The 15,220-nt window shown below is 42.6% G+C and overlaps 1 protein-coding gene across 5 annotated transcripts in view; it reads left to right on the forward strand.

Moving 5' to 3' along the window:
* Positions 1-2,004: 2,004 nt before the first annotated feature.
* The window catches only part of LOC148645262 (CREB-binding protein-like), a 56,743-nt gene continuing 43,527 nt past the window's right edge, over positions 2,005-15,220 (forward strand). For all 5 annotated transcript variants that reach the window (XM_088612641.1, XM_088612643.1, XM_088612645.1 and 2 more), the window contains exon 1: positions 2,005-2,934. In XM_088612641.1, coding sequence (XP_088468767.1) covers positions 2,847-2,934 — 88 coding nt within the window. In that variant the 5' untranslated portion in view covers positions 2,005-2,846. The remainder of the gene's footprint in view (positions 2,935-15,220) is intronic.

Below are 15,220 nucleotides of genomic sequence, written 5' to 3' on the forward strand. Positions count from 1 at the left end.
TTATGAGACCGTGCTCAGCGTCAGAATTAACCTTGTGACTCTTCTTTGACCGGAATCCAGAGCAGCAGTGTGTTTTTTTGGGAACCTGGTGACCACATTTGTGCATCTTTTTCGACGCAAGTAAGTCATAGACGTTATATACAAGTGTATTGTATATCATATATCTTATCACTTTTAATAACTGCTTCTCCAATTCAGGGTTGTGGGGGAGATGGAGCCTATTCTGCAAGCAGCAGGCACAAGCCAGGATACACCCTGGACAGGACACCAGTCCATCTCACGGCACGCACGCTCACACCAGGGACAATTTTCCCAGAAGCCAGTTACCCTGCCAGTATGTCTTTGGACTGTGGGAAGACACCGGAGCACCCAGAGGAAACCCATGCTATCACAGGGGGGAACATGCAAACTCCACACAGACAGTACCCCAGGAAATGAACCCAGGGCTGCAAGGCAGTGGTGCTCATGACTGTGCCACCATGCCACCCTTATATCTGATCTTAATTTTCCATTCAGAAATCTACAATCCCCCCAAACCATTTGTTAGTGATGCTGCTTTTGCTGCATTTGATGTTGTATCAGGTAGGTTTCTCACTTTTCTGCTATGCTTTTCTCAGTATCGTAGTGAATTGTGGAGATGGCAAAGTTCCTGGACTTGGAAGTGTGAAGTGTTCTACTAAATTTAGACTACACTATCCTGAACTATTAGAAATGGGTCTTGCAGACTGGACTGTGGCGTTACTTTAGTACTGGTGTTATTTGTGGTGTCTCCTTAAACTTTCTCCTCAGCCCAGCAGGAGGAGAATTTTCTCACTGCGTCACCTATTCTGCTAGTGCTGATCTCTCAGGTGAGTCTGCTCTCCAGTGGTGGACAAAATGGGTCCCCTCCTATACATTGAGAGAGAAGAGTTTATTTGCGAGATGCACATGTAAATTCTCACAGTTCTCCTGTGACATGCACAGTACAATAGACAAAACCCCACAATGTGCACAGTCCATTCCAAAAAAATAATAATGACAGCCACAACTGACTTACATACACAACAACATACTCAACGGTTTTTACTATCTGATGTATTAATGAGATTTATGCAACTGATGCAATGTTGAGTAGTAAAATCGGTTTGTTGCAGTATCATGGACATGGGGAATGACCTCCAAGATATCAGACTCCAGCCGTGTAGTGGTTGATCAATTTCAGGTGTTGCTGTTGTGCTGATGCAGCTGAAAAGCAGTCTTAATTAAACCAATTTAACTTGTCTTTGCGTAGGGATACAGTGTTTTTACAGTATTTGCAATAGCCTGCACCTTCAAAGATTAAAATAGGCACAAACTGTTGCAACGGGGAGCCGTTTTCTGTTTGGGAGCATTTGCTATTTTTTTTGTGGGGGAAAAACACAACTATAATTAAACGATACGATGTGCTACGCGAATGTATCATCTTTACAGCGTAATACGCACATTGGTAGACTTTTCACAAATATGACTATAAAGACGTTGCGTGTATCATCCGACAAGGTTATTGAAAAGTGAGTTTATTTTTGTCGGTTTGCTAGAGACCATTTGGATTAGCATGGGAAAATAAATGTTTTTGGACATATAATAATAATAATAATTGCTTACACTAATATAGCGCTTTTCTGGACACTCCACTCAAAGCGCTTTACAGGTAATGGGGACTCCCCTCCACCACCACCAATGTGCAGAAAATTAACAGAGTGATCTGAGCATTTACTGGAAATGCTCAGATCACATACTTTGGCCGCTTGATCAGAGTCTGTACAACGCATTCCTAGAAACAATTCAATGAGAACACCCCCTTTCGAAGCGTTTCACACACACTACACACGTCCGTAACACCCGTCTAAGCAACCCTTTTCAATTCGAGACATTCGGGTATTTCCGCCCCTAGAGGCATCTTCGTCAGTTTCCGTGTGACGCACGGCAGAGCCGTGCGTAGGGCGTGATTGCGCGGCCCCTCCCCCTCGCGGTCTATCTGGAAAAAAAACTTTTTGTATCGAAGGAATCAACAGCCGCCATCTTGTCGCGGCTCGGAGTCAGGATTTCGGGAGAGCATTATTTTTTATTGAGAACCGGAACATCCGAACCGAGGCCAAACGGGTTTCTTCTGCCGAAAACGAAAAGCTTAGACGCCTTCGAAGACATTTCGTGAGAAAAAACGGAGATTGGGTCGGTTTTCATCGGCCAGAAAACCCCCCATATATCTGATTTCCCCTTCAGAAAGCGCCGCTTCGCTCCGTATCTTGGTTCGCAGCCGTATTGTTTACCGGGAGCAGACGGCGGACAGACAGCGGGGAAGGGGCGAAATAGCGCCGTGAAATATTTTTTTTTTGCACCGGCGCATTTTTTTCGCCGGCAGAAGGGGGTTTTTAGGCAATTAAATTGACGTCAGAAAAAAGGGGGTATTTAAAGATGCGAATTTAGCGCACTCCGCAGGCACGAAAACGACCAAAAAATCCATCGGGGAGATCGTATTTAATTTTTTGTGCCCTTTGTTCCTTCGAAAAAAATATTTTTCATCGGAGGTAATTATTATTGATAATAATGTGGGTGTTGGGTGTTGGATTATCATGGGGTGAATGGTTTTGGCGAAGCGGGGCGCTGTAGCTACTTTTTTGAGAATTTCGCCTTGATTATTTCGCTCCTGCAAACGGAGAGTAGAGAGGAGGCGAGCGTGGAGGGGTTGCTCTCTTTTTGGTTTTGATTTTTTCTCGGGGGGTGGGGATTATTATTATTATTTTTTGGGGGGCCACCGATCCCTCCCCCCCCCCCTATTTAGAAAAAAAAAATAACCCAATCACATCTAACGATCCGAGTCGATCGCCATGGCCGAGAACCTGCTTGACGTCGGACCTCCCAACCCGAAGCGGCCGAAGCTGAATTCACCTGCCCTGTCCGCCTCCGACGGTCCAGGTAAGGCCCGACTGCCCCCCGGCTCCCCGGCGTGACAGTGTCACCGCCGGCGTGTGCGACACGGCTCCGTGCGCACCTTTGCATTGCAATACTTTCCTTCTGGAGTGGGTGCGTGTGCGTATTGCCTTTGGGTGGTGGTGCTGGTGTCTCTTCTGAACTGGGGCTAGATCGGGAGCACCCCGGCTGTGCCTCTTGCTGGGCGCTGCGCGCAATCGGCTCCCCACTCTTGTGGTGCCAAGGCTGGGCGGCAGAGGCGTGGAAACGGGGAAGGTGTGCGTTTTGCCCGTGTGCATGGCCCGGCTGCAGGGGACAGTGTTTGGTGGGTGGTGGCGGTGTGCCTTTCGGCGTTATGAGATTTTTTTCCCCTATGCCAAAAAATGAGCATGCCCCCCCCTCACCACCACCTACACCGTCTCCTCTACCGACCCTCTGATGCCCCGCTTCGTGTCGGTTGGTGGTCGGCTGCAAAACAGACTCTTTGACGTCGCGATTTGAGGTGCCGATGTCAGATGCGTTTTTTGTTTGTTGTGTGGTTGAATGTGGTGGTAGCCAGGTTTGATCGAGAAAAGTCCCCGTGGTGGTGGCGTTTGTTGTCGACTCTGCACGGCAGCGAGATGTGGTGCCGTGCGTCAAAATTCATACTCCCCCCCACCCCCCTAAAAAAATATTGAAGTAACCGCGGGGACTCGCTGGACAGCTCCCTGTCCTTTCATGTTGGCCAAGATCGTGGCCTTTCGTAAGAGACCTGGGTGCAGCCGTGCCGTTGACAGCGGACCACCTGGGCAGCGCCAGCAGCCTGCGCTTCACAAGCCGGGGATGGACATGCAAGAGCATGACAAGAGCGACGTCTTGTATTGCTCTTCCCCCTCTCGGTATCCGAAACGATCCACCCCCCTCCCCCGGTGCCGAAGCGGCGGCCGGGCCCCCTGGCGCTGGGTCCCGGGTCCTGGCCGGAGCCGGAGTTTGTTGCCCGGGAGGCGGTGTTTTATTGCAAGGCGAAGCGGCTATGACACCGGCAGGGAGAAGCGTGCATCGGGTGTAGCGCTGGAGGGGAGGGCTGGCGCCTGTCAGTCAGCGGCTGAGCCACTGATCGATCTGATTGACACGGCTGGTTTGAGAAACGGTGGTGGTGGACGGGACTCCGGGCTGGGTCGCACCCGGTTGGTTGGTCTGTCGTCGGAGTCTGTCCCGCGTGTGGTTTGTGGATCCTCCACCCTGCCCGTCCCTCCACCCCTCCTCCCGATCTGATCGCCAAAACACTGTTTAATTCGGGGATCCCCTCAGTTCTGCTTTCTGAAAACGAAACGGTTTGGTCTGTGTCCTGTAAGCCGAGGGGGGCGTGACGCCGTGCGCTCTTGGCCGGAGACAGGAGCTCCGCTGGCGCTCCTGGCGTGCCCCTGCAGGCTGTGTGGAGGGAGATCTCTCGGCCTGGGAGGGTGGAAACTCTCGTATGTTAGCTTTCCACAAGTGTGCGGACCCTCGCTGTGCTGTCGGACAACCGGTGCGCCATCCCTACCGGTCACGACGGGCAACAGTGCCGGGGAAAGTCACGCCGGTACGGTGCTGGCATCTCGGTTGCGTGTAAGCTGACGTGGGCGTGGAGGCAGGAGAGCGCTGTAATTTGAAAGCTGCTGTGATTGGTCGGATCGGAATCATTAAAAGTGAACTTTAACAGCTTGTGCTTGGACTATAGCCGTCCATTGTCTACCTAATTAAGGGGGCATTTGTCGGATTTAAAGCCCAGCGCCTGCTGTCAGTCTGGGTTTAGGAGAGCGACACTTGCACGTTTTTCCACGGCTTAAGGTCTGATTCAGTTATATTCATTGAGCGGTCATGCCAGAAGAGTGAACTAAGTTCCCATTTGCGTTAATTGTGTTTTCTATCCAGCAAAGAGAGGCTTTTCTGGGTTTTAAACATTACCTTGTGCCAGCAAGTGCGTTGTTAAAACGTGTATTGGTCTATTTAAAATACACTTTCACTGTATCTGGACCCTTTTCAACTTTAGAATAACAGAAATATCCCTACCCTCCGTTTTACTGTTCCACCAAGGTGTGGTGAAGTAAAACCTGCAACAGAAATAGGCTCCATTCACAGTGATGCCCATGACGATTTTATGTTAAATGATATTAACTTCAGAGAAGGAGAGAATTCATATTTTGTCAGTGGCTGAAACAAAAGATGAGAGATTGACAGGGTCCTGACAAAATAAGTAAGCCTTCTTTGTTTTTATCTGGTGTCAGTTTTCTTGAGACTGAACTATCACATTTGAAGAAAATCTCTCTATAGTTTAAATTGCGTTGGATGTGGATTTATTATGAAAAGGGCATGACATTTGCTACTGAAGACAATTAAGTGCACTAGTTACTAGTGTTGTTTACTATTCTTCTCTGTAATTCTATAGGTGGCGATTGTATCCATGTATTTGAGAAATGACATGACTTGTTCTGTTTCTTCACTTGGCTGTGCTGGAGGGATTAAGTAGCATTTGTTTAACTGCAGCCAGTTCTTGCTTTACAGTGTAATCTGATCACATTGGTGTAAAACAATGTACAATACTGTACCTGGTGGCACGGACACGTCTTCACACTTAAGGTGACCTGCCGAGACCATGCTGTTTTTGTCTTGGTAAAAATCAGCTCTTTCATGTCTTTGAGTGCGTACACTTTGACTTTAGGCCAGGTCCTGTGAGCTGGTAAGGTGTGCATCTAACCACATTTTGGCTGTGGTTTATGGGGGACAGACGTTATGCTCTTCTAACATCACAGCTTCTGCAGGGGCAGTTTGACATGGTATTAGAATAGTGATAGTTTCCTCAGTGTGACCTTGGTTTTGGAAGCCAAATATTAAATCTGGAGCTGTGAATAGGGGGTGGGGCGATCGGTCTGGATTACACTGGCCGCCTTTGAAAGCGCGCAGGTTTAGTCGTCTGAGTTCGGGTACCTTGGCTAATGACAGTCTCTCTTGCCTTTTGGTCCTCTCCTGGCCCTAAGTGGATTTTGAAGTTTGTGATCTCATTGATGATGATCCATTTATTTAAAAAATTAAACTTAACTCAGTCCGGGCCCTAGTCTTAAGCATTATATACTCCAGTTATTACACAACAAATACATTATTTTGAGCACAGTACATAAAGGTTTAAGGTGTACTGTTCTTTGGGGAAAAGACTGAATTATTGTTAAAACAGGTTCAGCTTTAAAGGCTTTGGGTATTATCTGCTTACTGTTGGTCCTATGGGGAGGAATTCTGAAACCTCGTTTTCCTCCTTAGCCTGACGTGTACTCGGCATTGCTGTTTTAAGCTCGCCGTCAATGGTTATCTGGGAGAAGCGAGGTGCAGTTTTGCTTATTGCTTGTGTTTTGAGTTAAGCGTGTAATTAGTATGCAAGCAGGCCCATGAATCGCACAGAAATTCACACATTAATACTAAGAGGCTGTAAATATTGGTACTATGTAGAATATACCCTGGGGTGCTTGCTTTGTGTTTGATTGCTCGCTGTCAGCAAAGGAATAATCACACATACATTTAAACCGTATAATCTTTGATAATTCACAGCCTGGAAATAGGGAAGCATTGGAGACTTGAAAGAAAAAAACGTCAGATAAGATAAGGTCACTTTATTGGCCATATGCAATTTCTTGTATTAGGAATTTGTCTTATCACAGTCAGTTCATCAGTGTTATGAACAAGCATTTTCGCTTTGTAATCTGCACGTTTGTTGAATAGAAAGCATTCTTGCACACAAAAAATTAGCTAATTTAGTATTTATGTATAGTAGGTTTTAAGCTTATCAGAGGGCACAGGTCTTTAAATTATGTAGTGATTCATTTGTAATTTTATGTGTATTTATGTGTACAGTAATTCTTTTTTTAACAGCACAGGGCAGCATATCTAGAGCTGTGTTAGATCACTGTTACGCCAGAAGTTCCACTTCAGCAAATTGTGGGGGCAATATGTTTCTCCTAATGTGTTTTAATTAAAAGACTATTTTTGGCAAGAACAGATATGCTTTCTGTAAATGTGACATCTTAATCTTATAAAGTGGAGGAGCAATAAAGGCTAACAATTTTAGGATGTATAGTTAAAAGCATAGTATTTAGATCAGGGTTATGTTAAAAAGGTAAAATGTGTTAGTAAGACCTCAAGATATTCTGTTTTGATCATCACATTACAAAGATTTTGCTTTAGTGGTATCTGTCCGGAGAAGAGAGACTAGAAAAATTCCTGGGTTCAAAGGAATGTCACTCTCTGACATATCCAGACTGTCTTAAAAGTCCTAAATCTTTCTAAACTTGATCAGATCACTATTAGGGGACTCGGTTATCGACAAAGTGGACGTTGTCTTCTTGTTCCCAATCAACAGTGAAGCACGTTGTAGGAGACCGCTGGGAATGAATGAAGAACTGGAGGAGGGAATCATTGACAGAACGGGTGTGTGGGAGTCTGGAGCACACTTACCCAGCCTTGTTGTTAACACTGATACTGATCTGGTCACTTTCAACAAGTGGATGGTCAAGAGCCTCAGATCAGTTATCAACTATAAACCAGGCTGAGCTAGCTAGCTTAAATGGCCTTCTTTGTTTTGAAAACTTTATTACTTTATTTGAAAGGTTTTGCCTTGTTCCTGAAGATTTCCTCTGTGAAATCTGCAGTTCATCTTCTAAATAGCAGGTTTATCATTCACTTGTTTTTCCTAATTGGCAATATCGAATTGCTTTTTTCAGTTTAATTTCCTTGGGGTTTTGGCACTGCTGTTGGAATATGGAAGAGCAACACATCCAAGGCATGCAGGCAGGGTGAAGGGCGTTTGTGTTCCTGTAAATCTGGAACAACTGTGCTAACTGTTCTCGACTGTCCTCGAGGGAAGTTTAAAGATTTTCTGTCGTCCTAAATGCAGTTACCCTGTTGTTTTTGAAAAGCCCCAGTTTACATCCTTGACACCTTCTTGAGCTCCAAGATCTGCCTCTTATGAGCCACCAGCAATTCTACTTGAAGTGGCAGAGACTTCGAATACTGGGCTTTATCCTTCTTTAACCCACTTCCCCAGACACTTGCTGGCCTTACAAGTCATTAAGGGTTGTTGTTGGTTGTAATGAAAACTCAACCATAAGTTTCTTCAGGAATGTCAGTTTTCTTAAAACAAACCTGTACAGATATATCAGAACTCTTTTATATTAAAGGCCTTGTGATGTCAAGCCTTGCTTTTAAAGGGATGGATGTCAAAACAAGAAAGAACTTGAGTGCAATAATGTCCATGACACATCCAAGGATGTCCGATGCTTCATTTCAGAGTAAAGTATATCAAACAGAATTATATTGATGGCAGCAGTGACTATAGTGTCATTCTCTATCTCCAAAAGAGCTTCTATTTTTTGGGGGGAAAATATTTAATTAGGCATTTAATTGTTCAAGTTAGTCACCTAGTTGTGCATCTTGTAGAAAGGACATTGATCCAGTGTCCTCTCATACAGGCATTGTACTAAAACAAATCTTGCTAAATGGTATTCCAGCATGTAGTTGAAATCAGGAGCCTCCCTAACACAACACTTCAGTCATATCTGTAATAGTTGAAGTACAGAGCCTAATTCTCATTTGAAGGTCTTGATCAGAATATTATACGTATTTAGCAGCAGAAGAGAATGTAATGCTACTTTAATGGAATCATGGCTCGAAGTAATTCCGACGTGTTTGATTCAGTAAGATTCCTGCAAGCTCTAAAAGTAATAATGCGCATGAGGCAAATGCGTCTTGGCAATCGATTGTTTAGTGTTTTGCCTTTTTCAGAGATGTTGGAAGCCAGTTGAATTTCTGGGAACTCTAGTGGAGTACAGCGTTATGGCAGATATACAGCTGGTCTACAGGGGGTTTTACTCGGCACAAGGGGTTGGGGGTCTGTCGAGCAGCTTTGAGTTTTTCCTTAATGTCAGGATACAGGCTCACCTTTAACAGTGGTCTGGTGGAAACAGAACGTATCTGTCTCCCTGATTGATCTTTAAGAAGCCCAGGCTAGTGTAAAGCCTAAGGTGCCCTGTGTGCAGGTGAAATCCTAACTTCTTTTAGTATATTATTATTATTATTATTATTATTATTATATTACTAGTGATGTCTAAAAAAATACTGCCATCATAGTACTGTGACTGACCAGTGTTTGATGAAACTGCAGACATGTTTTTGGTTACACTGTGTTTTATTATGGATTTATTTGGTTTGGTATTCTGTAATATGTAAAATGTGGAAGAATTGGAACCAGTGCATCCTCATAAATTTGAACTTTTACACAGAGTTAATTTTGGTCTTAAATGTGTAGTGATTAGTCTTCCTTGGTTATTAGATTGAAGTAGTGTGTCATCAGTGTCATGCAAAATATTTATTACACAGATGTGTGTGAGCCTGCAATTTGTTTTACTACTGACAACAGGTAAGTCCAGGTTATTTCATGGCACTAAGTTCAAAATGAAGTTGAAGTGCCTGTTTCTGTATTGGCCAGAACTGGAAAAACTGGACTTGGGGCTTGATATTTGAAGGATCTGTTGTGTGCATTAATGTGACCTGTTGTGTGTACTGATGTTTACATGAACAAAACTTGTGAATCTCCGTTTCTCCGACAGAGCATGCATGTTTAGTATGAATAAACAAACGCACTATTTAGTTTTGTATTAATGCTACTATGGATAATGTCTATAAAAGCTAAATTAAAACAAAATTAGAAGATATAAAGTGATTATTTAAACGAACTGCTTTTTTACGTTTTGTTTACTCAGTGATGCCTAGATTAAGAAAATAAAACAATTCCTTGTGCTGTTGTGACATTTGTTTAACATGAATTTTTAATTCAGATTTACAGCTTGTATTGCAACATATTGCTTTGCCCCACATTGCAGGTGTTGCTGGGATTCTGTCCTGTTGAGCTGTGTAAAAGATCCCGTCTGCAGGTCCTACATGCTCCGTGTGGTCCTAGGTCATCCCACAAAATATCAAGGGGCTTACGACATAACTGTCGTTCTCATGTTGCAAGAAAGTCACTGTTACACAAGCACCACGAGGAGTGCGAGCAGATGAGAAGTTTTCGCTTCATGATGGGCCTGCAGGAATGGCGGTAATTGATGTCCCAGGACTTTAATCAGTTTAGCATAGTGCCGTCAATCTGTGTCAGTGCCATCAGTCACTACAGGAAGAGTTCTGTCTTGTCAATATAGATCATCCCATGTAGCCGTCCCCATTGATAGACTCACTGCTGTATGCGCCAGCCATTCTGCATGTCTGAGCCACATTCTGTAGATAAGCTTTGGCGCGGTCTTCACAAAACTTTGATTCATTGCTGAAGACTTGGCCCCACAGCGAAGAGTCATCCCCGAGGTGGTGCTACAACACCCTATCCGGCTGCATTGGGCTGCATCCTCCCGGGAGGAGCGCTGGCACGCCAGTTATTGCAACCTGCATTGGATTGCCCGACCTGCGAACGATCCTGCAGATGGAGCCTGACGATGTCCTGGTGAGGGCTCGTGACTGGAGTTTTCCCAGATAGTGGTCTAAATCTGATGGATTATTTGCATCGTAATGTCTGGTTTTTAGAGCTGTTGGCCCTGACCGCCGGTGTACTGGTTTAGCCAGGAGTTCGTTTCTGTTGATGGTGGGTGACGTTGGTCCCTTTTGGAGTCTGGTGCTCCCATCAGTGGTGTAATTTAGTGCTTGTTCAACAAAATCACTTAAGTGTACCACTGTCAGTCATGAACGGTCAATCATAATGATACTCAAAAGAGCTTAATCGGCATCCAAAAAGGATACGTTGTCTAAAAGCTTATACTCTGTGAGAGCACAGAGACAGGCCTGAAAATGTTCTCGGAGCAATATTCTCTTCTGCTAGGTAAAATGTTAAAAGTGAATTAACTGCTCGACTGGGTTTGGGAATCTTGCGTACATATTTGAAATAATATGGCTTGTTTCTGTAGTGCTGATAACTAATGTTTTAAAGATAGGAGGTGTGGTATGATTTAAAATACATGTGTTAGTGGCCTACTTACTGAATATAATATAAAAGGAGAGTTCGTAGTTTTAAAGCATTTTACACTGAATGATTGTGATAAACAAGGCTGTAGAAGTGAGACTTCTCCTGGTCCCTCAGGGCCCACATTAATGGGCTGTCACATGTGCCTAAGAGCCTATAGGTGGATGCTGCACATTGGTGGCGGTGGAGAGGAGTCCAATATAAGTGTAAGCAGTAAGCTTACATAAGTGTAAGCAATGATTATTATTATTATTATATAGATCCTTTGCAATATATTGTGTGATGGCGTTCCGGCAAGTCCTCGATGGCAGAAATCAGAGAGGAGAAATTTGAGTTGTGAATGTAAATGGGGTATGTTAAAGATATCTGTTCTTGTTGCATCTTCTACTTGTCTTGAATACATGCCATATACTTAACCAATGGTTACATCTATCAACCACTCTAAGCAGTCAAGGAAAGCAGAGAATTAAATGCCTAAAAACATCCCTCATGTTTGTCTCATCGTGGTCCTCTCTTTCAAAGTGTTAATTCTATTTCTTAGTCTGGCGTTACAGAGGAGTAAGTCCAGGTTTGAAAAACCAGAAGAAACCCCCCCTGAAGCACATGCCTTTCTTCGATAAACAGTTTTATGCTGTCTTATTTAAAGAGAACATGCATGTGTTTTTGATCTTTAGTAAATTTGAATTCTTATGGAATCGTGGACAGAAGAGGGTTTCTAGCCAGGTGTGGGCCTTGTATTTTTCTTATTACGTGCTAAATTGACAACAGGAACTTGTCAGCATGATTAAAATCATATTTGACATGTTTTATTTATAAATGACATTTTTAGAGTTGATGTTGCCAGATTTTTTTCAGTGATTCTCAAGTTTCAGGGATTGTTGCAATAAATAAATATGCAGCCTTAGCAACCAGAACAAAAGTATGTGCATCAAGGATCACATCCTATTTGCTTTCTTTCTCCTGCACAAAAATGAGCTTGTCAGACAAATGAAGCTGTCACAGTTCCTCCTCAGGGATGTATCACACCATGAATGTTGGAACTGGGCACTATGCTGTACCTCGCGAGACTACTTTTATCTTCAATGACAAGTTAGCTTGTACCTGTCTTTAAAGGCTTTAAAGAACATGCAGGAAACTAATTGGTATAAATGTTTCAGGTTCCTGGTTCACTTACTATAAATGATTTTCAGATTTTGTATTTGCTGAATTGTTCTTTTCTATTGAAAAAAGATCCATTGTGGTTTAGAGCAAAAAGCACTGGGTGGTTTTGTAAGAGATTGTCACAGGTGTAAGCTAAAACTTTACCGGCTGGTGTAGTTTTAAACTTATAAAACCTTCTGTACCAGAGCTGCTCCTTTAATGCTGTGTGGAAATAGTCACAATTTGGATTGTAGAAGTACATCACAGCTCTCGTCTCGGTTTCACAGCAGACGCAAGCATCTTCCCTGCTGGAAACGAGATGCCGATTGACACAGGGGTGTCAGTGATGCGTATGAATCCATAGCACCCCAGTGGTGTACTCAGATTGTTCACAATCTTCCATTATTTTTTTTGAGAGGCTAAATGTTCTTTTGGGTGCTTTTTTTTTTAATTGGTGAATTGTAAACATGGGGGTTCCAAGGGGTTCAGCCAACCAAGATGGACCCAGTCTGCCACTAGGGTTGTGATCCCACTGGATTTGTTTTTTGCAATGTTAGCAAGTGACATTATATTCTTAGGATGCAATGCGAATCTTTTACCTTTTGTCTTGTAAACGAGATATCATCTCGTATTAAACCCTTATGATAACCTGGAACTAGGCCATGTGCCTTGTATGTGAGCAGAAAGACCTCACTTGCCAGTCCAAATCTGGCATAGATCCATTGCAATTCGTAGAGCACAGTACTTAAGCGCTGAAGCAGAGTAGTCTCAACAAACAAGCCGCAGAATTCCCCACATATGTAAGCCAGTTTAGTGCCCTGGAAGATTCCCCAGTACGGTAACGTGTTACAGTATTCTCATGTTGAGGACATGAAGGCATCTATCAGTGTTTCAAGTCTTAACTAGTGTCACGCAGTTGGTACAAAAATATATTTGTGAGGCATACAAGATAATGCCAAGATATCCTGTTTCCATCAAGGATTTTCTATCCACTGTCACTATGCACATGCCTCATGTGAAGCACAAATTACGAGTGCCTTGGGACCTGCTGTCTCTACAGTGTGAAGATTTTAGGTGTTGTGTTTTTGTGAATTAATTTGTCGACAAAGTCCATTTAAAGATGCAACATAATCCTAATGCTTCATCTAATGCAGGAAAAGATGAGTTATAGGACAGTAATTTTTTGATAATTTGCAATAATGTCTCCAAAAGCTTGTTGCATATAAAGTTCATTTTTATTGTTGTATCGTCCTTCTCTAAAATAAGAAATAAATGTGAAACATAAGTAATAGCTCTTTAGAAAACAAACTGGTTTTCAGGAGGCTAAGGAACTTTTACAATAAGATGTTTTTATCACACTAACTTATAAGCTGTTTTTAAATTTAACCAGATGTCTAGTATCGGTATGCTGCTGATCTGTAGATTGCCATTTTTTCATATTCTGTTTGGACTCTATTGCTAATGCACTGCTAACTCTACAAGCATGGCGAAGACGCGAGTCTGATTATTGCTTATCGCTTCAGGAGTTGAGTCATAGGCCACTGATGTCAACGTATATAAGATCACAAAATGAAAAGACAAAAATGTGGCAGTATGGTGGGCGATGCACGAGTGAAGCAATTTGCACTTTTTTGTCTGAACTATATTCTTTGTGTATTGGACCAATCCTTTTGGGATCAGTTTGGTTATCTCTGGGATTTCCATGTTCTTCAGTCTGGGGTTCCTGTTTTTCATTTTCACATATGTTTTTTTAACTGGTTTGTATTTTTTACGTTGGGGGGCCTAGGATTGATCTTAATGTCTTCTGGAGTTTTTCTTGCTCAGAGTATCTTTTTTTACTTTGAGGTGACCAGACTGGGAACATCATGCATGATAGTTTTGTCATTGCTTACCTTGCTGTGAATGAACCTTTTTACTGTATCAGCAAAGAGGTGGGTTTCTTTGTTTCTCCAGCTCCATTTGTATGGAAGTATTCAAATACCTGCACACTTTCTAACTTCTAGCTTTATTTTGATGGATTGCTAGGTGGTTTAACCTTGGACTGTTACCAGACATATCCTTCAGTTATCTCTGGGTGATCAATCCAAACCTGACATTTTTGGTTGCGGGGGAGTGGAGATTGGAATCATTAAGATAAGCTTTAATGACCTCTGCAGCCTGTTATGCCTTGAAAAGAAAACAAATTGAAGTTCGAACTAATAATTACAATTTTCCCATATAAGGGAAATGTAATAATTTCACTGGAGTGGAGTCCTTGTTGTATTGTACTGAAAATCTGGTTGCCTCACCCTGCTGACTTGACTGTAATGTTTTTTTTTGGAGTTTAGGAATGCTGTTAAAAGCACAGTAGAAGCCAAAGGATCATTTGTTTTATTGTAGTAACCTCCGAATCAGCACTCATTTGTACACCCTTCCACTGTTTTTAGAGACCGCGGTTGCTTGTGTGTTGGGCAAGATCCCTTTTCAAGTTTATGCCAGCATCCTGTAGGATTCTGTGGAAGAAATGTTGCTTTCAATGGGACAAATTAACAACTTTATGCACAAGAATTTTATGAATGATACTTAATATTTCTGTTAGTCTTTGAACCCTCGTTTCAGAGTAATATTTTAATTGTAAGCCCTTGCCATTGAGATACTATTCTTTTATTCATTAAGATTTCGAACTGTAACCCAAAGGCTTTGATTCCATTCATTGCATAATCATTTTGCCCATATTAAATGAATGAGAAAACATGTCGCGCATTTTGTAGCTGGTTCACCTAAAATCTCACTGTGTTAAAGGATTTATAGTCGATATTGAAGCAAATATGTAAATACAAGGAATCTATTGCTTTGCATAGCAGTTGTTAACCTTTAAATGAACGAAATAAGAAAAGCCCTGTGGGCAACGCTGAAAGAAAAAGGTAATGAGCTTGAAAAAGGAAATGAGTTTATTTCCTTTGCATGTTCCCATATTCTAATATTCAGAACATTTTCAAACGCTTAAATCAGATTTTTGTTTGAATGCAAGTAAAAGAGCCAGGTCATAAAACATTAGTTGTCTTTAGTGCTGCCAGACGTCATGTGTTTTTTACCCTACATACTCTTTAAACTCCTAGTTGAACACATGCTGCTCTACAGGATTTGATGTTCAAGATGGGACTT

Source organism: Lepisosteus platostomus, chromosome 19, assembly GCF_059453375.1.
Source record: "Lepisosteus platostomus isolate fLepPlt1 chromosome 19, fLepPlt1.hap1, whole genome shotgun sequence".
Lineage (NCBI taxonomy): Eukaryota > Metazoa > Chordata > Actinopteri > Semionotiformes > Lepisosteidae > Lepisosteus > Lepisosteus platostomus.